The following is a 26,462-nucleotide window of genomic DNA, read 5'->3' as shown; positions in this document are numbered from 1 at the left end:
TTCCTGTCGGAGGATCCACAGTGTTCCCAGTCTGAGAGGATGGCAGCAGCTCGACTAGCGCAAACCAGCCGTCTGCCAGCACGGCAGACAGAAAAGAATCAAACGTGGAGGGAAATCTGGAAAATAAGGCCCCTTCAGAACTCGCAAACTAGGTTTAAAAAAAAAAAGAAAGGAGGGGGGAAATAAAGAGGCACCAAAAAGTCGATATAAAACTGCAGTCTGTCTGTGTGGTACGAAAACTGGACTTGTTGAATTTTTATAAAAAGATGAGGAAAGACGAGAGCAGCTACATCATCCTGGAGGAAGTTCCTGATGGGAAGTGGCCGAGATGCTGCTTCTGTCTGCGGCCGCGCTTCGCCTTGTTGCATCGCCTGCAGGACACGACAGGAAGTACACGTCACCATGGAGTAAGTGTTGTTTCTATGCTGTTGGTACATTTACTTCACTCAATACAAAACAGTATTTTTCAGTCCTGGTCCTCAGAATCCACTACCCTGCAGTTGTTTAGATGTTCCTGTACTTTAACACGCCTGGTCAAAGTAAATCTTTTAGATTTATTCATCTGAATCAGGTGTGTTGGAGTTGGAGAACATCTAAAACATGCAGCGAGGTAGGCTCCGAGGACCAGGACTGAGAAACATGGATATAAAAGACAGATGTCATCAAAAGTGAAGCTTGATCTTTCCTATTAATCTGCATTTTGCCTCTCAGGTGAGCCTCATTACAGATTTTTGCAGTAGTATTGTGTATTTATGTGGGTTTCCACCGATGGCCACTAGGGGGCTGCTTCCAACTCGAGCCGTGGAAATCTTTCTCAAAATGGTAAATAAAAACATATTTCACTGAAATCATTGAGGAATCATCAGCTAGGTTCACAATAGATCATAATTCTGTAGTTAAATGTTTAAAAACAAGAATATTCGTCATCAAAGATATGTATTTTTGTTCAACATCTGTAGATTGTATGGAATGACCGGAGCGGCAAAACTACAGAATAAATTTACAATAGAAAAGAAAAGGGAATAAACACATTAGTTCATGTGAAAGCATAAAGATAAATGAGAGAATATACAATGTGTTAAACTGTATAAAATGTTATTTATATTTACATTTAATTTTTAAGTTTTAAAAAAAACAAACATGAAAAACCCTTTTAATTTATATTCATATTTTTCATTCAAATTTTAGTGTACAAGTAAATTAATATGCTAAATATTTCATTCAAATGTTTATTAAAAAAATGTTAAACAGTCTGCATTTCTTTAATTTTACTATTGAGATTTCAGTGTCTTTTTTTGTTATTTGCAGTAAGTTTTGTTGTTTTTTAATCACATTTTTGCTCGTAGCCAATCCTTTGAGAGTCATAGTCAGCTTCTGCCTCAATTCTATTGAGCCATTCAAAATTTGAGTATGAGTTTATATCAATAACAATCGATCATAAATTCATTTAAAGTACCTGTCAAAACATACAAGGACACTGTATTGTAAAGATAGTATAAAAATGAGATTAAAAAAAAATCTGGTTCATCTTGAAATGGTTGTATTTTATATTAACTTCACAATCTTTTACAGAATATATTTTAGGTGACTAACACTTTTTACGTACTTATATATATTACGTCTTCAAGGAAATTAAAACATCTCAGGAGACATGCTGTGCAACAGCCAATTCTTTAAACATAATGTGAATTTTAATGTATGACCTGTATTTTAAACACGTTGGCTTAAACTTTAACAAACACATTTTAGACGTGATGAGAGTTCAAAAGTCTAAAATAATTTTTACATTTGAACATCACTTTTTTTTTCTCATAACCCTTCCAACGTAACATCAAACAGGACCCAAACAGGAAGTTAAATAGTGAGCAGAGTGTTTGGAAATCACTACAAAGCCTTGTTCATGTGATCAGACGGAAGATTTTGCCACTGAAATGTTTATTTAAATTAAACCTGATTTACTTAGAGCAAAAGTATGTTGGATGATCAACGATTATCTGGAAATAAAACAATCCAACTACAGATAGATAAATTAATAAATAAAAATAAATTAGGCTGCATAATCATGTAAAATAAAGGGGAAAATAAACATAGGATGTAGAAAAAGAAAACTTTTTACATTGTATATATTTCTACATGTTTATGTATATTTTCTCCTGTATTTAATCAATTTTTCGCAGATTTGTTTATTTTTTGTGGCACTCCCGTCATTCCACCTCCTCTTTTCTCTCAAAATATTTATAGCTTTTACAAAACCCAACTTAGAGGCTGACGAATGCAGAAGTCTAAAACTCCTGATAGCTGGAAGAAAAATCTGCATTAAACTTTAAACGGAGTGTGTGACCTGGACGTGTGTGTTGCAACGCGGCTTAGGAAACCAGAACTCGGCAGGAACTTCATGAATAATATAAAATGGTTTAAAAATGAAGGATCTGAAGCTTTTAAGTGTTGTCTGTGCCTCCATGGTTGTATGTTTCTGCTCCTCATGGTTTGGTTTGTTCGTGTCTTCACAGAGATCTTTTTATCTTTAGCTTCTTGACCAACGAGCCTTCATCCTATCATTCATCAGAACCTTGATTCCAGTGGGTTTAATGATCCAGAGGAGATGTATCAGAGAGTGTGCACCCCCTGCTGGTCGAGAGACGCCGGTGCGGTGCTACCACTAACCCGTCTATTTACCGCTGTTCACCCGGGTCGGCCACGTTATTACTAACGTATTATCAATAACAAAAAGTCACCATTAGTGATTAAACGAGTTGTCTCTGATCTCTAAACTTCTCATATGTGAAGCTGTAAACCTGCAGCAGTGATGTTACTGCGAGTACCTGGTGAAGCACATCACCACGGCAACGATGACAGCGATCTGAACGGCTCCGATGATGGCGGCGATGAGGACGTAGTGCAGCTTCTGACCGCTGGGCACCACGTAGAGGATGTTAAAGTCCAGCAGCTGGTCACACTGAGGTCCACCGTACGCTGCGTCACACCTGACACACACACACGGATACACGTGTAAACACACAAACTGGGAAACACCGGATGATCACTAAAAACATTTTGAGCTGAAGCGAGTCCATCCTGTCGGTGACCGTGGGTCAGAAAACCAGACGTCTACAGGTGGACTGACGTGGACTGGGACATCCGGTTTGCTTTCTGAGGTAAAATCCAGACAGGCATCATCAGTTCTGCTCCTCCAGGCTGGATTTCCTGCAGATCTTAGAAGTTTCCCTGCTGCAACACACCTGACTCAATCAACAGGTCATTTCACTTGTGCAGAGGCTGACATGAAGTCATGAGTCAGGCGTGTTGCAGCAGGGAAACTTCTAAGATCTGCAGGATCCATGATCTAAGATGTTTTCAGTTCAGAATTTATTTATTTTTTATTAAATTATTTATTGGTTTTTATCTGTTTATTGGGATTGATTTTTAGTTTATTACTTTGTTTTTATTGATATTTTAGTATTGTAACATTGTTTTTGTTTTATTCTGCGCAGCACTTTGGAAACTGTTTACGTTTATAAAAATGTGTGATATAAATAAAGTGGATTGGGACCGTGTTAAAATGATCTGATCGTTCAGCAGACTGAAAGCATCTCAGAGTTTTCCTGTTTTAACTTCTCCGTTCAGCTTCAGCGCCGTTGGATCATCAAACACTGAAAGAACGAATATAAACAAGGTAAAATATTAATGCTGTTCGTAATTTCTGTAAATTTATTTTACTCATTAAAACTGCTTTATGTTTTTTTTTTTATATACATTTAAACAGATTTACAAAGACCCTGTAATGTTTTACAGTTCGTCATTTTTACATGTTTATGAGTTGATGTCGTCGCCATGCTTCGACCCAACGGCGAACCGCTCCCTGTGCTGCTGGTTTTGGCATCGCGTGTTAAAACCTCGCTCTGATGTGCTTTTCAGGGCAGCCAATGAGAGCGCAGGAAGGGAGGCGGCCGTGACAACAGAAAGAACAGCTAATAAGTCACACAATCTCTTCATATTTATTATCAGTTTCTCCAAAACAACAATGGATTTGACATCTGGAAAACTTTAATGCTTTTAGTTTGTTTTAAAATGTTTCTGCTGAATTCGTTTTTTATATTTATTTTTTTTATGTTTCCATTCATTTATAACTTTTTGTTTTTTTTTTAATTTTAAGTTTCTTATAAAAACCAGTTAGTTTAACCAAACACTTAAATCTTCATGGTTTCTGCCACAGTATTTATTTACTGTATCCATGGCAACTGATGAAAGCGGCCTTAAAGTTTCTGGTTTTCTGTATCTTAAACCAGATCTGAGGCCAGAACCGGGTCAGAGACCAGAACCAGGCTTTACCTGCAGGTGGGCAGGTTGTGTCTCATCTCACACTGGCCGTGTTCGCAGAACTGGGCGTAATCTTCAGGGCAGGGGGCGGGGCTGTCTGCAAATCCCTCCCCCTCGCCCGACTTGGGCACAGCTGGGAAACAGAAGAAGAAAGTTCTGGTTGGTGATTGGCTGTTGTCATAACGGCAACATGAATGCTGAATCAGGCGGCAACGTCTCACCATAGATGTCTGGTTTGGACCTGGCGCCGTCGTCCTTCCTGCTTTTATCTGAAACCACAGAAGAAGAACAAACTTTTTGAATCTCATTAAAAACTTTCTGATGGGTTTTAGTTTGTTAAATAACATCGTAGAATAATAATTCTCCAGATTATTAATGAATCAGATCTTTTAATGAGTAGAGCTGCTGGTTAAAGACAAAAACTTATCCGAAGTAAAAGAATGAAAGAGAAAAACACAAAAGCAGAATTTAAAACCAAGTCGACTGGGTTGAAATGAAGCATTTAAATCTGAACGCAGCTTTTTCAGTTTGATGGAAATTGTTTGCTGCTGCTTTAATCAGGAGGTCGTGACTGGAGGACAAAGCCTTCAGATGGAAATGTGCCAACGTGATGTGACGGAGGGGAGCGAGGGAAAAAGCTCAGCGCGCGCACACACACACACACACATTAACACTGCCTGAGGGAGAAGCCATGTCTAGAGGAGTGTGTTGCTGCTGCTGCTGATGGTGATGATGATGATGATGATGATAATGACGAGACCTCTGAGTCGGGGAGGAAGAGCAGGTCCAGAAACTGTTTGTGGGTTTTCTGTTGTGTTCGGATAAATCTGCATTTCTCGTGTTGAGGTGATAAAACTCAGTTTGTCGCCAGCAGCAGTCAGACTGCTGAACTCTCCACAACCAGCGGTAATAACTGATCAATGACACGTCAGTGCAAATGGAGCTACTCTGACCCCGCTCTTCAGCTAGTATTGCTTTCATCTACTCGTTTTTTATTGATTTATTGACAATTTTATTGTTTGTTTTTTATCGGTTGTTTTTCACGGTTGAGGCTAGAGAAAGGGGGTATCCAAGGGAATAAGTCTGAGTTCTTTATAGTGGGACATTGAACTTTTGTTGAATGTAAAACGATGGTGGAATGATCTCCCAAACTCTGTCCCTGTCTACTTTTAAGAGCAAGCTGAAGACTCAGCTCTTCAAGGAGCACTTCAACACCTAGTTTAGCTATATTTGTCGGAAAGTTGGAGAACTTAGCCCAGTTCTTTGCAGTTCTTTGCATTTAAACATAGGTGATATTATGGGGTGGGAAGGAAATAAACAACAAAAACAAACAAAAGAAAAGCCTGTAGCACTTCATGGAAGGACCTGAAGGACAGTCCACCAGCACCTTCCTACAATGTCCTCTACTGTTTGGTTTCCTGCTTGTGTTTTCACTCATATGCAAGTCGCTTTGGATAAAAGCATCTGCTATAGAATAGAATAGAATAGAATAGAATAGAATAGAACATGAAATGAGACAAGATACTAAAAAAAAACCTGACATTAAAAATAGTTGACTAATTTTGCCGAGGGGAAATGATAACGGTTGGTTATTTTTTGTTAATGACAGTGTTCCAGAGGGCGATGGCTTCCTGTCTGTCTTGCAGCTGCTTGAAGAAGCCTCTGACTGAACACACTCTGTAGAAGGGGGGAGGAAATGTCCATCATGTCCAGCAGCCTTCTGCAGGATTTTTCTCTGGACAATCAGGTCCAACCAGAACAACTTGATCTTGATTCTTGCTAGATATTATGGACAACGGCTCACTGCGGACAGTTTGATGTCCTGTGGGGAGATCAACAACAAAGGGACTTTTTTCCTTCCCACTGTCGCTATGTGCTTGCTCAGGATGGGAGATTGAGTTGGACCCAACTCAATCTGTTGGTTTCCTTATATAGGCTATCATGAATTGGCTTCATTATGTTTTCTTCTCTGTCTGTAAAGCGTCTTGAGATGGCACTGCCGTGATTTGACGCTATATAAATAAAGTTGAATTGAATTGAATGTCCAAACTCCAAAGCACAGCAGGATCTCCATTTAGCCCTCTGCTAACTCTGTTGTCTCATCCTGGACCCGAATGTGTCCAATGTATGTTCCTGCAAGCATGTTTTGGTGAAACAGACCGACTTCTCTGCATTCCTTCTGTTAGAGCTTCAAGTCCATCCATGTTGTGAGCAAGATTTCTCACATTTCCCATCAAAGCAGTTGGGAGAAATGGAATAAATGTCTTCTTCTGTATTGGCCTTGTTCCTGCCATGCATTCCTCTGTGTTTCCTATTCAGTTTGTGGAGTTTTTGCTGTTTGTTTTTCTTTGTGCTGCAGTTTAAAACTAGATTCTCCTCACATGGGAACATTGTCAGCACAGAAATGTTTTGAGATGTTTTCTACATGTCAAATCTGAAGAGTAGAAGATCTTTTTTGTGTGTGATTATTTCAGTTTTCTGGACTTTTTTTTGTGTTGCAAAAAAAAAAACAAAAAACAAACAAAACAAAAAAACTGATCAGTGAACTCATTACATATATAAGCGATCGCAAGTTATGCTCCACTTAACCACATTAACTTAGTTATCCTGCACAGTCTTCGGACATTTCAAGTTATAATATGCAGCTTCCAACGACTGGAACAGGTTACAACAGAATCTAAAACTTGTTTCATTCATTTTATTTTCCTCTATTACAAACTTGTGACAAAAAATTGCCTGTGACGGCTCCTTAAGGTTGTTTTATTGCATTTTTTGTGTATTTGTATTTAATATTTTGTAATTTGAATCACTGACAAGTGAAGGACAGCAGAGATAAGACGGTTTAACATAAAGAAAGTTGGATTTTAGCAGCAACAAGGTGATTCCCAGGGAGCTGTTAGCTGGAAACGTGTCATATCTTAGCAGCAGGGTGTGCAGAAACCAAACTGTTTATAAAAGATTGGCGGAGCCTCACATGTAGGTTTCTGAAGAGCTGAACTGAAGCTCTTTGGGCGGTTCCTACCTTCGCCATCTAGGCATGACTGTCATCTCTTCCAGAAGATATAAAAATGGTAAAAGAGGTGGAGTTGAGAGGGGGGGGGCTGTGAGTGCGTCATAGATGATTGACATCTTGCGATTTTCCGACCTGCCTGCAGCTATGAGCTAACCTAACAAACCCAGAGCTAACCCGCTAACAGAGGTAAGCAGGCTAACGCTAAGTCACGTTGTTAACCGACTAAAAAACCGCGGTTGTTCTGCGTTCTTTTTAAAGCAGGATATCGGGTACCTGTCAATCAAAAGGACTTGCCTCTAAATATGCTGAATTTTGATATGAAATTACTTCTAAACGGAGTTAGAAAAAAATTCGCCCCCCCCACAGTTGTCATGAAGGTAAACCTGACCTATTAAACCTAAAATGGATTTTTGAACCAGGCTGTAAACATGTTTATTTCTGCTGTGAAGTTGGTCTTTTTAACATGGGAGTCTATGGGGATTTGCTCTGTTTTGGAGCCTCTAGTGGATGAAGGGGGAACTGCAGTTTTATGCACTTCTGCATCGGCTTCAGTTTTTACCGCCGGAGGTTGCCGCTTGGTTGAAACTGGACAAGAGACGAGGAAAAAAAGTGATTTCCTGAAGAAATGAGACAAGTCCAGAAGAGACCTGAACCAGGACCTGAGATTCTTCTGGACCTTCAGGTAATCCGTCTACTCCTCGTGACATTTTCGTTTTGCTGTAAAAATCCCGATGTGAGCAGAACCTTCGCCGTGAAGAGGACAGAAAATGAAAAACAGAAGGTCGTGTTAAAATGAGACCAGCTGGTTGCTCAGTGATCCGTGGTCATCCTGTGTGTGTGTGTGTGTGTGTGTTTAGGTCGGAAAGCATCCCTAGGAGCATATTTCTGCATGGCAGGATGTTTCCGGCCCTCCAGACCTGGTTTCAGGGTTCAGGTTTAGTCCTGACTTCCTCAGTGAGTCCTCGCAGCTCCAGGAAGACACGCGTGTGTTTAGATTGAGGTCAGATCATCATTCAATATAAATGAACTGAAAACATTTTTCTACTTTTTCTCTCGTCCCTCCTGACTCCCCTCCTCCATCTTCTTTACCGTCCATCCTCACTCCTCTCCTCCACCCACCCCCATCCTTTTTTATTTTTACTTCTCCATAATTTATTTCTTTTCTTCCTCTTTTGGGGTTTAACATACAATGTTTAACGTGTGTTTTTGTGTTATTTTGCACCATGTGGTGGTGTTACCTTGGCAACGGCCCACATGCTTGATGTCGATCTTGAGCTGTTTGAGGCAGGACGCCTCGCGGACGTGGCACGGCGTGTCGTAGGTGATGCCGTTGCTGCCGCACACCGGGTTGTCGTTGTGGCCGTTACACACGATGTTACACATGCAGCTGCGCGCACACACACACACACACACACACACACACACACACACACACACACACACACACACACACAGTAAACATGAAAGTCACATTCTGAGGCCTGTGTTTGCTTCTGTTGTGGCTTCTCCATCCAACAACGTCCATTTACTGCATCTTCATGCTTTTTCTTTTTTTTTACACAATCTGCGTCGAGTTCGACTCGTAGTCTGGAAATATTTTCATCTCTCACCAACAGTATGTTCTTTTCAAGGTTTCAATTTGCTTTTTTAAATCTCATTTATTTCAAAGTTCATTTTCTAGATTAATTTATTTCTAAGACTGACTAAAGTAGCTTCCCGTGTGTGTGTGTGTGTGTGTGTGTGTGTGTGCGCGCGCGCACACTCACAGCATATCCTCAGAGTCCTCATCACATTCGGCTCCAAACTTGCAGTTTCCACATTTGGAGACCTTTTTCCCGCGACCGGAGCCTTCGTCGTCTGCAGACACAGAAACAGAAACATGGATGCAGCAGCTTGTCGGCTTTCACACGTCGTCAAAATCCTCAAATGCAACAAAATAATCGGTGAGAATATAAAATGTATACCTCCATCTCCAGATCCTGAGCCAGCATCTGACAGACAGACAGACAGAAGTTAGCAGCTGGCAGGAAATAAGCGGTGAATATTATAAACGTTTTTCTTTAGTAGTTTGAAGCGGTGTTGAGATGTTTATGCTTCTCATTAATACTGCAAAGTTCAGTTCATTTAATTATTCTTTCATATTGTTGTGTTGTATCGATCAGTGGAAACCGTCTCACTAGAAACTAAATCCTATCACATTTAAGAAAAAATCAGAAAAACGTTTGTATTTTTTCTGTGAGTGACAGTTTATCTGTGCACCTCTTCACTAATTATCAAGGCAAGATCCAAAATGCAAATGTAGAAAAGTTAGAAGATATCTTGTCTATCTGGACGTACGTTTAACTCAACACGTCTCTCCTCGTTAGAAATCAACATTATGACTCGTTTTGTAGCGAAGTCAGAATCTAGTAGCAGATGAGGCATCTGTTGTGGACAAAGCATCTGCAGCTTCTCTGCATCGAAGTTGCTGCAGAGCATTACTGGTTCGTTATGCTAGAGGGCACAATGCATTGTGGGTAAGGTAGTGTGAGGGAGGCGTAGAGTTGGGGAAACGTAGGCAGTGACTGTTGCAGGACAAGTTCTTTGTTTGCAGCTCAATGTTTACAGAAAAACTAAGATTATCAACTATAACCCTCTGGAACAAAATATTATCATCTAATTATTTTTATTTCATTTAAAAAAAAAAACAAAAAAACAACCCAAAACATTTTAATTTCTCTGAAGTATTTTTCAATTAATTTTTATTTAATGTTTTGAGCGCCTCTGTTTGTTTCTGGTATCATTAGTTTTCCCATCACAACAAATATTTAAAAACTTTATATTAAATTCTTTTAACTTTACCAAACCAGAAGTACAGATTCATGCGGCGACTCGACCTTACGGATCCTCGCCAGCTGCCATGATGGTGGCAACAGCTGAAGGAAATAGGTCTCGACACAGGAAGGGATAATTACTAAAATCCTCTTGTGATCTTTGGAAAACTAATCATCAGTTTTTATTGAGTTTGTGCATCCGAACTGACAGTGAGAAAACACACAGTGTGTACGTCGACATCTTCAGATTGTAGCTTCAAAGCAGCTGAAGGAGGACGAGGCGGTCTGAGCTTCTGCTTAACGAAGAACCAACACAGTTAACAGACATGCTTGTCTTAAGAATTATTGTCTTGGTTTAAGATATAAAGAATAGTTTTTGTGTCAGGCTTTGGATATAAACACAACCTTAAAACTAGGGCTGCTCGATTATGACAAAAATTATAATCACGATTATTTTAACCCAATTGAGATCTTGATTATTTAATACAATTATCCAGTATTTTTAAACAACGTTGCGTGTCGTGGTGTTCTAGACTGCGTGTCGTGCATTATAACCTTCTAATGCACGGTTCAGAGTTGTTTAATCCGCTTTTACCGCTTATATAGGAACTACTTTACGTTGGCCTGGATGAACGTTTTATGCCAAACAACCGCTGTCAGGCTACAGCGCGTTTCTCTCATTCTCCTGTTAAAAGACGGCTGAACCAGCTGGTTAACGCGTTGCTATGGTAACGCCCCGTAACGGAGGGATATTACAGTGTTTAACTCGCCGAACTACGTATATGAAAATAATGCAGCCAGTTGTCACTGACAATGGTATAAACTATGTTTAGGTGAACTTCCACAACCTACTGCAGTTATTCTACATTGACCTGCAGCCGGAGCCGACTGAGACTGGCCGCCTGGGAGTGCTTTAGGACGGGAGAGGCTCCCGCTGCTCCTTCCTTACAGTAACTGCAGAACAATATGTGCCTTCAAGTCAGTCGCCAAAACACCAGAAAAGTCTCCAATAACTCCAGTAAAAATTGCTGGATTTGTCACTAGTTGCTTTCAACAAAAAAAGTCACCAGATTTAGCGAGAAAGTCTCCAAGTTGGCAACAGTGTCTGAATGAAACCGAAGCGGCTGTGGGAGGAGTTTACAGCACAGCGCTGCAACGCCAGAGACTCTCGATTAGCAGCTTAAGACAGCAGGAGAGGAAACTGCAGAGAGAAAAATAATCGCACCCTTTTATTTTTATGATCATTGAAAACCCAGATCGTAATTGAGATTAAAATCCGATTAATCGCCCAGCCCTACTTCTGTCTGAATAATAGATTCATATAATAAAATATTTAAAGCTTTTTTTCTTTCACGTCTCTTGCCTTCTTGCCTCCAAATAATCAGATTTCAGCGTTAATAAACCTCGTCGTGTTGCTGTGGAAAATGTTTATTAACAAGGAAGAGATGAACGAGTGAAGGACAAGTGCTTAATACGAGTGCACGTTACCGTGGTAACAGGCTCCCTCCGACATGACGCTGATGGCTCTCTGTTTCTTGCAGGCGGCTCTCCGCAGGAAACACTCGTTCTGATACGTGTCTCCGTTGGAGCCGCACACCGGGACGTACTTCTTGTGGCACTGAAAGGTAAAACCTTTATTAACACTAATCCATTCACACGAATCAGTAGTTTAATCAGTGTTGTCGTCGCTCTGCTCCTCACGGAGCAAACCTGCAGCTCAAACTGATTCTGGATCAGTTCATCTTAAAGGATTTATTGGAGAGTACTGCTCTGGCCTTCATGCAGGAAAACATCTGGATAGTTGCAGCTGTATCTTTAAATGATCATAGTTACTATGTTTCCAACGTTGCAAAGACATGTTTCTCCACAACTAACCGGAGAGGAAATGGATTTCTTCATCCACCTGAGCTTAACGCCATATACCGCAGCATTTGACCACATAAAGCAAATTATGTCCTCCTAAAAATACTCAGCCATGATAGTAAATATTGTTTTTCTGACATCATGCTGCCCTGGTTAAAGATAACAAATTATAACATAAAAAAAAACACATCATAATGCATCTCTGTCTAAACTGATGAAATAATGAACTGGAGGTAGTGTCTGAAGAGATGCCGCGATGAGGACTCCCGCCTCTAGAGGGCACTGTGTCTGAGTGACTTACGTGGAACTGACAGACACATTTAATGTCGGCTCCGTTTTCACGGCAGGTTCCTCCAAACCGGCACGTCCCAGCGTCACAAACACGCAGGTCGCTTTTCTTCTCAGACAGATCTGAAACAAACAACATGCCTCATTGTTGCTTATCAGCGTGAGAGTATCTGAACAAAACATTCAAACATGACCGAACCGGTCACTTTGCTGCTCGAGTCGAAACATGCAGGACAATATGGAGCAGGAAAAGGGTCAAAATTCAGGCAGTTCGACGCTCTGCTGCAATTTGGAAAGCAAAGCTCTGTTATATTACATTTTATTTAGATATGTGATTTACTTTTATCAACAATATATCCAAACATACTTAGCAAGCTTTGTGTCTAAATATTACATATAAGACAGTGGTATCAATCACAGTTTGCCAAGCCAGATTTTTTATGTTTATTCTTTTACTATTATAATTATTATTGTCGGTTAAAGAGACAGAGACTATTTTAGAAGCTTTATCAGGCAACGTGGGAATGGGGGTGTGTCAGTGTGTGTGTTTGAATGATGTGTCTATTTGTTTACTGTTGTTTTATTATATGTAGAGCACTTTGAACTGCTTCTTGTATGAAAGGTGCTATATAAATAAACTTTGATTTGATTTGAATCGACTGCCATGACAATCAAGTCCGCAGTACTTTGCACTTCTTCTGTTTTTCTTGCACTTAAATAAAGGACACTTATGAAAAAGTGAAGGAACAAGTCAGTGTGAACACAGTCTACATTGCTAGACGTTGCTTGACCTGTTGGTTGTGTGTTGGTTACTTGTTCTGTTCTGGTTTTACGTTCAGTTGAAGTTATCTTTGTTCCCTTGTCTTATCTCCTTTTGCTATGCGTCATCTCTTGGTTTTGTTTTTCTTCTTTTGGTCTGGTTTTTCCAGTTGTTGTCTGTTATTTACCCGTTCTTTCACTTATCTTTTTTGTTTGCTCCCTTGCATCCCCTCATGAAATCATCCCAAGCTGTATATAAACTTGTTGTTATTTGCCAGATCTCACATGTTGGACACCTTCAGAGTCAGTCCAGCTGTTTTCTCTGCTGTCTTTGCACACTTTTATATTTTCTTTATCCTGTTTTTGTGTTTGATGTCCCAACATCTGGAGCATTCATTCTGTTCCACTTTCTAGCAACACCAGATGTCACCATATCTCATGTTATCCACCAAGATCTGGTGTAATGATGGATGAAAGACTAAGTTGGAAGAAACATATAAACTATATTAAGTCAAAAACATGTAAAATCATTTCAGTTCTTTATAAAGTTAAATATTTTTTAAACCAGTCACCATTGTTTGTTTTGTATTGTTCCTTCTTCCTATATATATGACATATTGTGTTGAAGTCTCAGGGAACACATTCAGGACAACAATAAATTCTGTCTTTCTTCTTAAAAAAAAAAAAGCTATAAGAATAATAACAAATTCCATCTAAACAGAACCAAAAGATTTTCATTAAATTGAAAGTATTGAAATTTGAGGATCTATTAAAATTTAAGATACTTCAAATGATGTACAAAGTCAAAAATGATCAATTACCCAACAGCATCCAAAGGTTTTTTCCAGTTAAGAGAGAGTATGTTTGGCCTGAGAGGAACATCCATTAAAAAAAACCAGCTGTGAGAACAAATGCTAAACTCCATTGTGTTTCTACAAGAGGAGTCCAGCTCTGGAACAGCTGCAGTAAAGAAATAAAATCATGTCAATCAGTCGGAAAATTTAAACTAATGATAAAAGACGAAATAATTAAACGTTATGAGGCAAATAGGGTTTGTTTTTTTTTAAAGCAATGTATGTTGAATTCAATGATTTATTGTGTGTATTACGACTGTATTCTGTTTAAGTTTCATTGTAATGGAATTTAATGTGTATTACTGTATTTTTCATGCTGTGAAAATTTTACGGTGTCATTGATAAGAATGTTTTGGACAAGATAAGCCCCAAACTTCTCCCAAAACCCTTTTTTGAACTGTTTTGTTTGTTGTAACCAATATTTGTTCTTTTAAAAGTCCTTTTTTTTTTTAGTTCAAAATAAAAAAAATAAATATATATATATATATATATATATATATATATATATCTTTGTGAGATATGCTCAGCTTATATCTCTTGGTTTCCTTCAGTGTGCCTGTTAGCTGACAATGTCGGGAGCTGTATGAAATGTTAGCCTTACAGGTCTTATAGCCATGGCCTCATGGTGGTTATACAGTTAAAGTAACTAAAGGAAGGTAAAGGACTGAACATGGAGCGAGCTCGGACCTGGGAATACTGTCGGATCCAAACAGATTATTCCTGATGTTTCAGGCTGGAAATGTGAGACTGAAGGGCCTCTTGTTGATTTTTACCAACTGGGAACGTCTTAGCTTAAATGGAGACAAACATCAGCTGTCGGGAGACACAAACACACTGCAGGAAAATGACACACACACACACACACACACACACACACACACACACACACACACACTATTATTCAGGCCTGTAATTTCCTGATGGCAGCTGATTGGACGTTGGCATGCAGGCTAACCAATTACAGGCTGTAATTACAGAGGCCGTGACCTCAGCCTGCCCTGTAATTAGTAAATATTTCAGAGTGCTGAGCCAGCTACATCCACCTGCTCTCACACACACACACACACACACACAGAAAGTGTATTCTCAAGATTCTCAGCCTGTTGATGTTGAGCTTCCTGAGCTGCAAAGCTCTCGTATCACCGCACCGAGCCCAGCCGGCCTCCCTCTGAGTGTTTGTTCACTTCAGGGCTGTAAAACTTACTGGTGTCGACAAAACCGTTGTCGTCTGTCCACACATTAGCTCAACAATGCAGTTGCTATAGTTACCGCCTCCCCATCTTCAGCTGCAGCTTGTTTACAGACATGCAGGTCTACTGAGACGCCGTCTGGAGGCTCCGGTGAGGAAACCCTGCGCTCACACCTCGGCAACAACACCAAACTGACTCAGGAGCTTTACTTAGTTTGGTCATTTTTACTCATAATTCAGATGAGTCTTAAAAAAAATACATGAATACTGAAAGAAGACAGCTCAGCATTGGATGAGTTTTGATGCTGAAGCAGGAATTTACATCAGAGTACGGATATAAACACAGAATGCATGGCAGCACGATTATCATATTTAATGGGACGGCATCAGGTGTGATTTAATGTGGCTGCTGGAGGGGAAATTTCCCCTTTTATAAAAGTATACATTATGAGAAATTCTGTTTTCTGTCAGTTTCAGGATGGTTCAGGATGGGATGATAAAACATCTTAAGGAAACACTACCAAGGTTAGACTTCAGGGGCGGATCTACACACTCAAAAATCGAGGTACCAGCTTGTACCTAAAAAGGTACAAATGCTTGTCGCTGGGGGTGTACTCTTTTGAGAGACATTTCTGTACCCTTCAGTTCTGGTCTATTTTTGTACCTTATCAAGTTCAACCTCACCTTATCAAGTTTTGTTTTTTATGTTTTCACAGCATTAGGCCTGGTCCATGCCACTTAGCAATATTATCTTTAATCTAGAAATAATCTTCAAAAACTCAAAATACTGAGCAGCCATACACTTAGTTTGCAGCATCTGACCTTCATTGTCTGGTGTAGTAAATGACTGTTAAGTAGTACTACTGTCATCACTCAACTCTGCTCTAGTTTGTAACATTACAGCCATTAACTTTACATGTTTCAATGCTGCAGGTACCCTTATGGTCGAAATGGTACAAATTTGTACTTTATGTCACTTTGAACCCTTTTTCGTACTCTGAAGGTGTGCTTCTGGTCTCTTAAAGACCAGTATTGTACTTTTGAGAGAACATTTCTTTAAAATGTACCTATAGGTACAGAAATGTCCTTATCTTGTACCTCTATTTTTGAGAGTGTATAACATTTTTGATGGGAGGCCAGGTGGGGGCACAGTCCAGGAAAACGTTGGCATGTTCAAATTACACCTTTCTAAGAAAGATTGTAGATTTTAGGAAATAATGTGCCCATCATTTATTTTAATGTTTAAAGCTAAATTCAACAAGGAATCCAACATATTTTTCTTATAAATAATTATGCCTTGTTTGGTTTTAGCCAAACAGAGACACCTCTGCTTTACTGATAGAAAGAAAGACTTGATTTGAATCACATTTCTTATCCAGTGTTTTGATGCAGCTGTATTTTCCATTCTCAACATGACTTGCTCTCATCAGTCTAAAACTAGTGACATCCTCCACGAGAAGCTTCGTCTGTAGCCGTGAGGGATCAATGCGGGCGGCGATGTCTGCTTTTTGTGCAATGAAGCTGCTTATTTCATATTTAACGAGCAACTTTGTCTGCGGCAGGACAAGTTGTGTATGCAGCAGGGTTCGTGTATTTTAATGCCACGTGTTGTAAAAATGTTTGTATTTTTTACCACCTCGATCAGCTGTTTAATTAAAACAATCCGTTTTACCTGCAACAGGAAAAATGCGGCATCAAATGTTCAACCAATCCAACGATACTTAACTGGCTGCTGGTAAAAGGTGTGCGCGCTTGGTGTTTAGGCAGCTTAATGAAGCCTTAACCACGTGTTCGCCCCCTGGTGGTCGGCAGACTACTGGTTGAGATATGTGTGATCAAAGACGCTGCAGAGCCGCGTATTGAATGTAAATATTGTTGACGATCAGGCTTCTTTAATTATGGCCACCAAAGTCGTGATCACATCAAAATTTGATTAATTGTGCAGCCCTAACTATTGCATGTTTCTAAGTATATTATTCTATAGTTGATATTAGTCCGTACTCCTTTTATTTCTAGTTTAATACAACTTCATACTTATTCAGTATTAACAACATATAATTGTGCTAGCTGAGTTACAAAACTTAAGATTTTTTACATACTTTTTTTTTTTTTTTTACATTTTTCTGCTAAACTTTCAATATAAACATTCAGAGTAATACACCTGTTTGGAACATATTAACCAACGTGATTGTAGGAAAATGTTCAATTTATTTAAGTCAATTTTATCATTTCAAATGCATTTACTGTGAACAGCTAGTAAAGCTACACAATGTGTTCAGTCATGTGCAGCAAGTAAAATATCTTACTAGTGACTCAGATGACGTGAACTCCCTTTTACTAAACCTGGTTTAGAGACGGTGTACTGGAACCAACCACACATAATACACACTTTTTTTTTTTATCTGTTTACTGATTTGTTAAACCACAATTTTCCAAATTGCTACTTCTGTAAGGTGACGATATATTAATCACTTTAAAATGATCATTATCACTGAATTACACGCTCACCAGTCTCCACACTATTAAGCAACTTCAGACTATTTTAAGTAAAAACTTTTATATATTAATCCGAATGAAGGTATCAGATAAAATGATGTTTTTTCCTCTTCAATGTTTACATGCATATTTTTTTTATCTTCCACACATATATGAACGTATTTGTTCCACCGCCACCATCTGCCTCCCCCCGCCACCCCGGCCCCTGAGGGGGCCATCAGGTACTTAACTCCCAGGCCACATTTTTGCCCCAATCCGCCCCTGTCATAGAGAAGCACATTACATGCAGACACTTGCACTTCCACATCTGAGCTTCACACAGGTAAAGATAAGTTTACACTTAATATTTGTTGGAATGTGATTGTCATCATCTGAGCTGGATGACTCCATCTTTCTCTGAGTCATGAATACATTAGATTCTCCTTCATCTGCAGGATGCAGGAAGTGTTTGTCTCAGTCCTTCAGCTGCAGATACGTTTTAGCTTTACTATTTAGTTTTATATCAAACCATTTCTGATAGTTATTCTTCTCATCCTGAATCATCGTCTGCACTTCTTCCTTTCTTCCGTTGTACAATAGTTAGTATTTCATCATCATATTGTCAAATATTCTTTACTTTTCTTTAACTTTTTTAAAAATGTGCTTTAAATATATTTTTTTATTTGCTTGAGTGAAACATTTAGGAGCAAAGAGAGGATGTGGGATTTATCAACAGCTCATTCTGACTGCGTGTGTGACTGGTCAGCGCCATCCATCCATTTTCCGTACTGCTTATTCTAATTCAGCGCTGCAGCTATTTGCAGGCGGGAGGCAGAGCACACCCTGGACAGGTCACCAGTCCATCGCAGGACTGTTTGATAAATAACTATATTTACACACATTTCAAGCTGTATTTGTAGGATGGAGTTTCAAACAGTGAATCAGGTCTGCTAGAAAAGCTTCATCGAACATAAAAAACAGACGCGATGGAGTCAGATTTTGATTTAAATCTGTGCGATTTAACTCTGGTTAGCCGGAGCGGTCTTCTGAACTAACAGGCTTTGAAAGTGTCACTGCGATGAGAACTGGGTCTCAGCCTCTACATCTAAACTCCGCCATCCTGATGAGTCAGTGAACTGAATACCGTCCCCTCAGAGCGAGATGGACCGGATCAGGACCAGAGAGACACTCTAACAAGCGTTCCCTTTCTCTGGCCTGGACGTCTGAATTCAGATGTCTCATCCAACGGCGGCAGAACTCTGTGATGTTCCACGACACACACCTCCACCAAAGCTGGAGAACTTCTGAGTCTAACTCTAATATTTCTAGGGGTGGGGAAAATCAAATCGAAAAATCGAAATCGGGATTTTTTTGCTTCACAATTTTAAAATCGAATTTATTTTTTGTTTAAAAAAAAAAAAAAAAAAAAAAAAAGATTTTTTTTTCAAATAAGTAAAGATAATCCACTTTAAAATTAGTCATTTTTATTGTTTTTATTGACCTTTTTACTTGTCATCTTGGGCATTATAGCAGCAGAATGATGGTCTAGCTAATGTGTTGATTTTTCCTAATTGAAATCAAGAAAAATGACGAGCAAAATTTTTTATTTATATGTATATACATACACTATTCACAAAAAGTTAGGGATATTCAGCTTTTGGGTGAAATTTCACAATAAGCCTAATATGCATTCAAACCTGTACAGGTGAACTTAATGTGATCTTCTCTAAGCTTTTAAATGCACATGTCCAACTGTTAAATGTTTCAATAAATTTTGCACAAGTTGCTGTTCTCTAACAAGGAGCTTAACGGCAAAAATCACGGCAGGTGTGTGATCCTTGAATTGACCAATAAATGTCCTGGTTCAATTAGAGCTGGTGTTTAAACAGTTGTCCTCATCATGCTGTTCACATTTTGACATCATGAGACCAAGACGACACCTAACAATGGAACAACAGTCCCTTGCCATTGCGATGCTTCAAACAGGACGTTCTCAGACAGAAGTGGCCACTGAGCTTGGAGTGTCACAGAGTGTCATCAGCAGGTTGCAACAGAGATATGGAGAGACTGGAAGAGTCACAGAAAGGCCTAGAAGTGGACGTCCTTTGGCCACATCCCGTGCTGATGACCGCTACATTGTGAACACTGCCCTGAGAAACCGGATGATGAATGCCACTCAACTCCAGGCACGTTTAAGAGAGGTGAGAGGCACCCAAGTGTCACGTCAGACCATTCCAAACCGTTTCCATCAGCGTGGTCTGCATGCTAGACGACCTGCATGGGTACCTGACCACACCACCAGGCACAGGCATCATCGTCTTGCATGGGCCAGGGAGCATTTACGCTGGACGAGGAACCAGTGGGCCTCAGTGCTGTTCTCTGATGAAAGTCGATTCACATTGAGCAGAAATGATGGCCGGCAACGATGTTGGAGACGTCAGGGAGAGCGCTATGCATCAGCCACTGCTGTCACCAGGCGAGCTTTTGGTGGTGGCGGTGTTACAGTGTGGGCAGGGGTGTCCACTTGGTACAGAACTGCCCTACACTTTGTGAATGGTACAGTGACAAGCCCATACTACCTGAATAACATCATTAATCCAGTGATTGTGCCCCTACATAAACAGCACAGGCCTAATTTCATCTTCATGGACGACAATGCTCCTGCTCATCGAGGCCGCATCATCAGGGAACGGCTGTTGGAGACTGGTGTACCTCAAATGGAATGGCCTGCACTCTCTCCAGACCTGAATCCCATTGAAAACCTGTGGGATCAGCTGAGCCGTCGTGTAGAGGCTCGAAACCCTGCACCCCAGAACCTCAATGACCTGAGGGCTGCCCTTCAAGAAGAGTGGGATGCCATGCCTCAGCAGGCAATAAGTTGCCTTGTGAACAGCATGAGACGTCGTTGTCAAGCTGTAATTGATGCTCAAGGGCACATGACGAGATATTGAGACGTTCAAATTTTTTGTTGTGGTGTAACTACCATTGTTGTTACCTTTTGTGTTGAATGAATTTTTTGAGATGAGGAAATCAGTAGTGCATCCTTCTACTTAAATGTCTTACTTTTATGATATGATATCACTGTAGCATGAACATATTGCATTTTCCATGAATTTCACCTGAAAGCCAAATATCCCTAACTTTTTGTGAGTAGTATATATATATATATAATTTTTTTTTGCTTGTTTTTAATCTACTAAAATCAGCAATCTCGAAAAATTGTCAGTCGGCACCCAAAAAAAATCTAAATCGAATCAGGACAAGAGCATATCATATTTTCATACAACTCTCTCCATACATGAGCTCATAAAATAAAGTTTATCTGCATATATAAGCAGATTTAATGAGGATTTCATTTGTTAAAGCTCTTCCATGTTGTATTTTAATTTATAAAAACACATCTAGTTTTCTTCCACTGATTGTTGCCGTTTTTCAGAATTAAACAAAAACCTGTTTCATGTTTGCAGATGAGTAGAAAACATTTTCATCTCTTCTGATCAGGATTACTTTGGGTTAAATTGAGAAACTCAACACTGAAGATGGTGGAGGATTTCCTCTGAGCACTTCTTCAGACCTAACAAATAACTTCTTTTTGTGCTTTATAAATGATTCACATCCTCCATCCACTGCACTGGATCTAAATAAGTAAAAAGGGTCCAAATGAAGGTTTTTATGTTTCCCCTACAGCGCCTCAGGAATGACGGGCTGGCATGGCTGTACTGTTAGCGCCGCGCCTCAAAATGCTGCAAATTAAATCATTTAGCTAGTTTAACCACAACAAGGTCAACTTCCAGCAAATCCAACAAGCTTATTGAGCAGAAAGGAAGCTGCTGATAGATTATTTAGATTATTTAGGTTGCAGAGACATTCCAGGATAGATATTGATGAGTGTTAAGTAAGTGGTCCCAACGCTACTGTAGGCTAATGAATTTAACACCGGTCAGCTTAAACCAGGACGTCCAGCTCCGGTCCTGGAGGACTTCCATCCTGCAGGGTTTCCATGCATCCCTGCTTTAACACACCTGACTCAAATGAACGAGTCACTGTGCAGAACTTTATTAGCTGTTGGATCTATTTAATCAAAGTTAAGTGTGATGAAACGGGGGTTCATCACAACCAGCGGGACAGCGGCGGCTTCGGGGCTGACTTTGGACACCCCGGGTGTTAACTATGTCGGCTTTCAGACACACACTGTACTGTATTAGCTGCTGGTTTCTGAAGAGCTGGTAAAAAGGCAAACTGAGGAAGAGTTTGCTTGGGTTACATTTAGTTACTGGTATCTGACTGCAGCCCTGATTCTCTTCCTCGCTGTTTTTACAAACTCTTGAACTGGTAACGTTTTCCAACAAGGTTTGAGAAAAAGACTTTTTGAGGTGATTCTTATAACTATTTATGCTCTTTTTCCTAAAACAAGTGGATGGTGAAGGTTTGATCTGGAGACGGAGCCAATAAGCTGGTTCCCGTCATGCGGGGACTGAATGGTGGACGATCCGGGGATGCTCTAAAATGGCTGCGTGAGGATGACAATGAAGATGAAGACCTGACAGGCCTGGAGACTGAGAGAGGAAGAGCTGATCTCAGGTCAGTCAGAAATAAAGCAGATCAGCTCTGAGCTTCAGCCAAGAGACCACTGACCACCCCCCCCCCCCCCCCCCCCCCTCTCTCTCTCTCTCTCTGTATCACTCTATCTCGTTTACCCTCTCACGCGGCAATGACTTCATCATCACTCAATAATTTTTTCATCTTCATCATCTTCATCATCCCTTCCACTTTCCCTCAAACGCATCTTTCAACGAATCCTTCAGGGACCTGATCCCACCTCAGTCTGCAGCCTGCAAGGTGTCGGGTCGCCATCTTCGCTTTTTCACACACAATCAACTGCATCGCTTAAACTTTGAGCCAAAAAGTCACGATGGCATCAAACCAGCTCACCGATTCAGACTTTATAAAACACACACACACACACACACACACACACACACAGACGGACAGACCTATGGGTTTTAGCCTTGTTTTCTTTTTATTGTGATTCCGACTTTTGTCTCGGTTCCTTAGTTTCTAACTAACACACAGGCAGAGTGGAGCGTCTTCCCAAGAGAACATCTGTGATGAAGCTGAGGCTTTCAAAAAGCTTGTTAAAAAAAAAAAAAATCAAAGATTTTATTCCTTCAGATCCTTAAAAGAAACCTCAAAGGCGACGTTGAACGGCTGGAAGTTATTTACGGTTTCTGCACTTCTACATTTAGATCAGAGAAGCTCAAAGTTCCACATAAATCCAGCTGCTCAGGTTTTTCTCTGAAACCGAGGGACTACTTTCTGCAGCGGATGGACACACAGCAGCAGCATGAGGCATAACTGATCAAATATTCCTGTAATTTATACAAACTTTTAACTTGTTTTTGTTGACTTTTTATGAATTTTGTTTTTGTTTGGATAAAATCATTTAAATCTGGTGGAGAAGAAGGTGGAGCTAAAATCTGACCCCTGAACCTTTTAGAAGTAATAACAACAATGTGTTTACACTGTAATCCGAGTATAGACTGTATATAAAGAGATGGGCGGAGCCTCCGTGACGTTAGCTATAGGTTTCTGAAGAGCTGAATTGAAGATCGGTGGGCGGTTCCTACCATCACCATCTTGGCAGAGGCATGCGCGTCATCTCGCCTGGAAAATACTAATATGGGCAAAGAGGTGGAGCTGAGAGGGGGGCTGTGAGCGTCATGGTGGATGATTGACATCGAGCGAACGCCGAGCTTTCTGTAGCTATGAGCTAACCGAGCTAACCCAGAGATAACAGCAGCTAACCAGCTAATGGAGGTAAGCGGGCTAAAGCTAAGTCACGTTGTTAACCGTCTAAAAACCGTGGTTGTTCTACGTTCTTAATTGAAGCGGGAGATTGGTACCTGTCAATCAAAAGGACACGCCTCTAAATATGCTGAATTTCGAGATTAAATTACTTTTAAACAGGAGAGTTAGAAAAAAATTCACTCCCCTCACAGTTGTCATGAAGGTAAACCTTACCTATTAAACCTAAAACGGATTTTTGAACCAGGCTGTAAACATGTTTATTTCTGCTGTGAAGTTGGTCTTTTTACCAAGGGAGTCTATGGAGATATGCTCTGTTTTGCAGCCCCTAGTGGATGAGGCGGGAACTGCAGTTTTATGCACTTCTGCAAAGGCTTCCCTTTTTACCGCCGGAGGCTCCGTCCATCTTTTATATACGGTCTATGAATCAGAGTGAAAGTGTGACACTAACAGACCTGATCTGAGAGACAGAAAACTGAGACTTCAGCCAGTCAAACATGTCGTTACTCAGCGTGCGGTCATTCGATTCTTTAAGAGAAGCTCCTTCCTCAGATATAGGTGTGTCAGAGTATCACTTCACATGCAGAAGAGGAGGATCCTGCACACTGCTGCAGCTCAGTATCACATTTATTGATGTCATTGGCCCCTCGGGGCCTTCAGAAAGGTTTTAATGCTCTGGATCAATGCAGTGTGAATCTGAGCAGCAGTCTGACACGACCAAAACTTTGCATTTCGGGGTTTTGAGGACGCTGATCCTACATTTCTACGGACATTTTTGCAAAGAAGAAAAAAGTTTGTCTTGACATTTTTCCCCCAAAACAAAAAAAATGCTAAAAGTCTTCAGCTGTTTTCAATCGTTTTAAGTTCAATATTTCACGTCACAACTTTGTATTTGTCTCAGAAGGAAGAACTGCCACGGTTTTGGTGGAGTGACCAGAAGCAGGCCTCCAGTTTGGGTTTGAAACCAGTTTTGAGCCTGAATTGGAGTCGCCTGACTCGTCCAGTCAGACCTCCGCTGTTACATGTTGTTCTGACCACGACAAGCTTTTTCATTAATCACATGTTCAAACAGAACAAATCATTTAGACACAATTTTCTGGGAACAGTCGTAGAAGCGAAAACGGTGATTTCCAGCTCAACACACCACTGTGTGTGTGTGACTATTGAGTCTTTTCCTACTTCAAAGTAGCACTACGTATCTTCACATCCTTAAAACTCTGCATGTCTGACTGACTTAATGGCACAGTGACTTTTTATTACATACATTGCTGGAGCCATCGGAGCCCTGCAGCGTCCAGAAACTTCTCATGCTAGCAACTGGATATCAACCATAGACTGTATATAAAGAGATGGACGGAGCCTCAGTGACGTTAGCTATAGGTTTCTGAAGAGCTGAATTGAAGATCGGTGGGCGGTTCCTACCATCGCCATGTTGGCAGCGTCATGTGCGTCGTCTCGCCGGGAAAATACAAATATGGCCAAAGAGGTGGAGCTGAGAGGGGGGCCGTGAGCGTCACAGTGGATGATTGATATCAAGCGAACTCCGAGCTTTCTGTAGCTAAAAGCTAACCCCAAGAAAACAGTAGCTAACCAGCTAATGGAGGTAAGCGGGCCAAAGCTAAGTCACGTTGTTAACTGGCTAAAAACCGCGGTTGTTCTACGTTTTTTCTGACTTGAAGCGAGAGATCGGGTACCTGTCAATCAAAAGGACACGCCCCTAAATATGCCGAACTCGGAGATTAAATTACTTTTAAACGTGCGAGTTAGAAAAAAATTCACTCCCCTCACAGTTGTCATGAAGGTAAACCTTACCTATTAAACCTAAAATGGATTTTTGAACCAGGCTGTAAACGTGTTTATTTCTGCCGTGAAGTTGGTCTTTTTAACATGGCAGTCTATGGAGATTTGCTCAGCCCCTAGTGGATGAAGGGGGAACTGCAGTTTTATGCACTTCCGCATAGGCTTCACTTTTTACCGCCAGAGGTTGCCGCTTGATATCAACACACTGGCTGCTCTGAATGCACATTATGGCTGATTAGACACATAAGTGTTATGGGAGAATGGGATGAAAAAGGAACAGAGCAAGAGATGCGACTAAGTCAATACAACAGACTCTTACTGGTCCAGGATACAGGCAAAGCAGATGCTGAATTCGCCGTCATTATGCAGGTCACTGAGAGAAATGAGCCAAAGTTCCTCCATGCTTCTTTAAATCCTCTCTTCAACCCCCCCTCTTTCGACTGACTTATGCCACATAACTTCCCTTTTACGTTTAATTGATTATTTTATTTACAAATTCTTTAAGTGTCAGAAAAAGGAGCCGACAAAGAACAATGATGAGCTGAACTCACAGGAGCAACGATCTCCATGTTTCATTGTGCTCCATCTCACCGTCATCCCTGTACGTACAGATAGTTCCATCAGTGTGTTACAGACGTCAGTCTCTTTGTGTCTGGGGGGCCACATTTGGCCCACAGCCCCCTATCTGCTATAAATCTGACTGCACACACACACACACACACACACACACAACTTCTCATTCAACCTCGCCCTGTTCTTCCAGCCTGTAATTAACCCGAGAATAGAGCCGCTCAAAGTGAGGAGTGGTCAACACACACACACACACACACACACACACACACATCTCTGCTCTGCAGGTTAAACATCTGTTCAGTCTCATTACATCACAGCACACAGGTGCTCTCATTAACTCTCCTGTTGCCATGACGACTGCACTGATATCACAAAAGCTTGAATGCCATCTTATCCTTGAGATGCATCCTCTTTTACCTCCCTGAGGTCGTCATGACAACTGTCTAAAAAAAAAAATAAAAAAAAATAAAGGCGTCCGGACCTCAGCAGCTGGATCACGTGACCACCAATCAGCGATGAGGTGGGGACAATAAGTGACCTCTGACCCGCAGCTTCAGGTGTAAAGCGGCTCCAGACTCACCTGAGCAATCCGAGGCCTTCCCGGGACCGCAGTCCGCGCTGCCTCCGCTGCGGGGGAACGAGCTCCGGACGGCGGGGAGAAGCAGCAGGACCAGCAGGGGGGAGAACCAGGAGCACCGGCACAGAGCAGCCAT

At 40.7% G+C, this 26,462-nt stretch overlaps 1 protein-coding gene across 1 annotated transcript; it reads right to left on the bottom strand.

The window, feature by feature from the left end:
• Positions 1 to 286: 286 nt before the first annotated feature.
• Positions 287 to 26,462, bottom strand: LOC306770567 (tomoregulin-1-like; the record flags this gene model as incomplete). Its single annotated transcript, XM_079259439.1, has 10 exons — positions 287 to 371; positions 2,823 to 2,984; positions 4,330 to 4,450; positions 4,539 to 4,586; positions 8,569 to 8,717; positions 9,097 to 9,187; positions 9,295 to 9,321; positions 11,632 to 11,761; positions 12,308 to 12,417; positions 26,330 to 26,462. 10 exons carry the CDS (start codon positions 26,460 to 26,462, stop codon positions 287 to 289), a joined length of 1,056 nt encoding a protein of 351 aa, XP_079115565.1.

This window comes from Telmatherina bonti, assembly GCF_933228915.1.
Source record: "Telmatherina bonti genome assembly, chromosome: 20".
Classification (NCBI taxonomy): domain Eukaryota; kingdom Metazoa; phylum Chordata; class Actinopteri; order Atheriniformes; family Telmatherinidae; genus Telmatherina; species Telmatherina bonti.
Note: the sequence above shows the minus strand (reverse complement) of the source record. Positions and strands in the feature narration are given on the sequence as shown.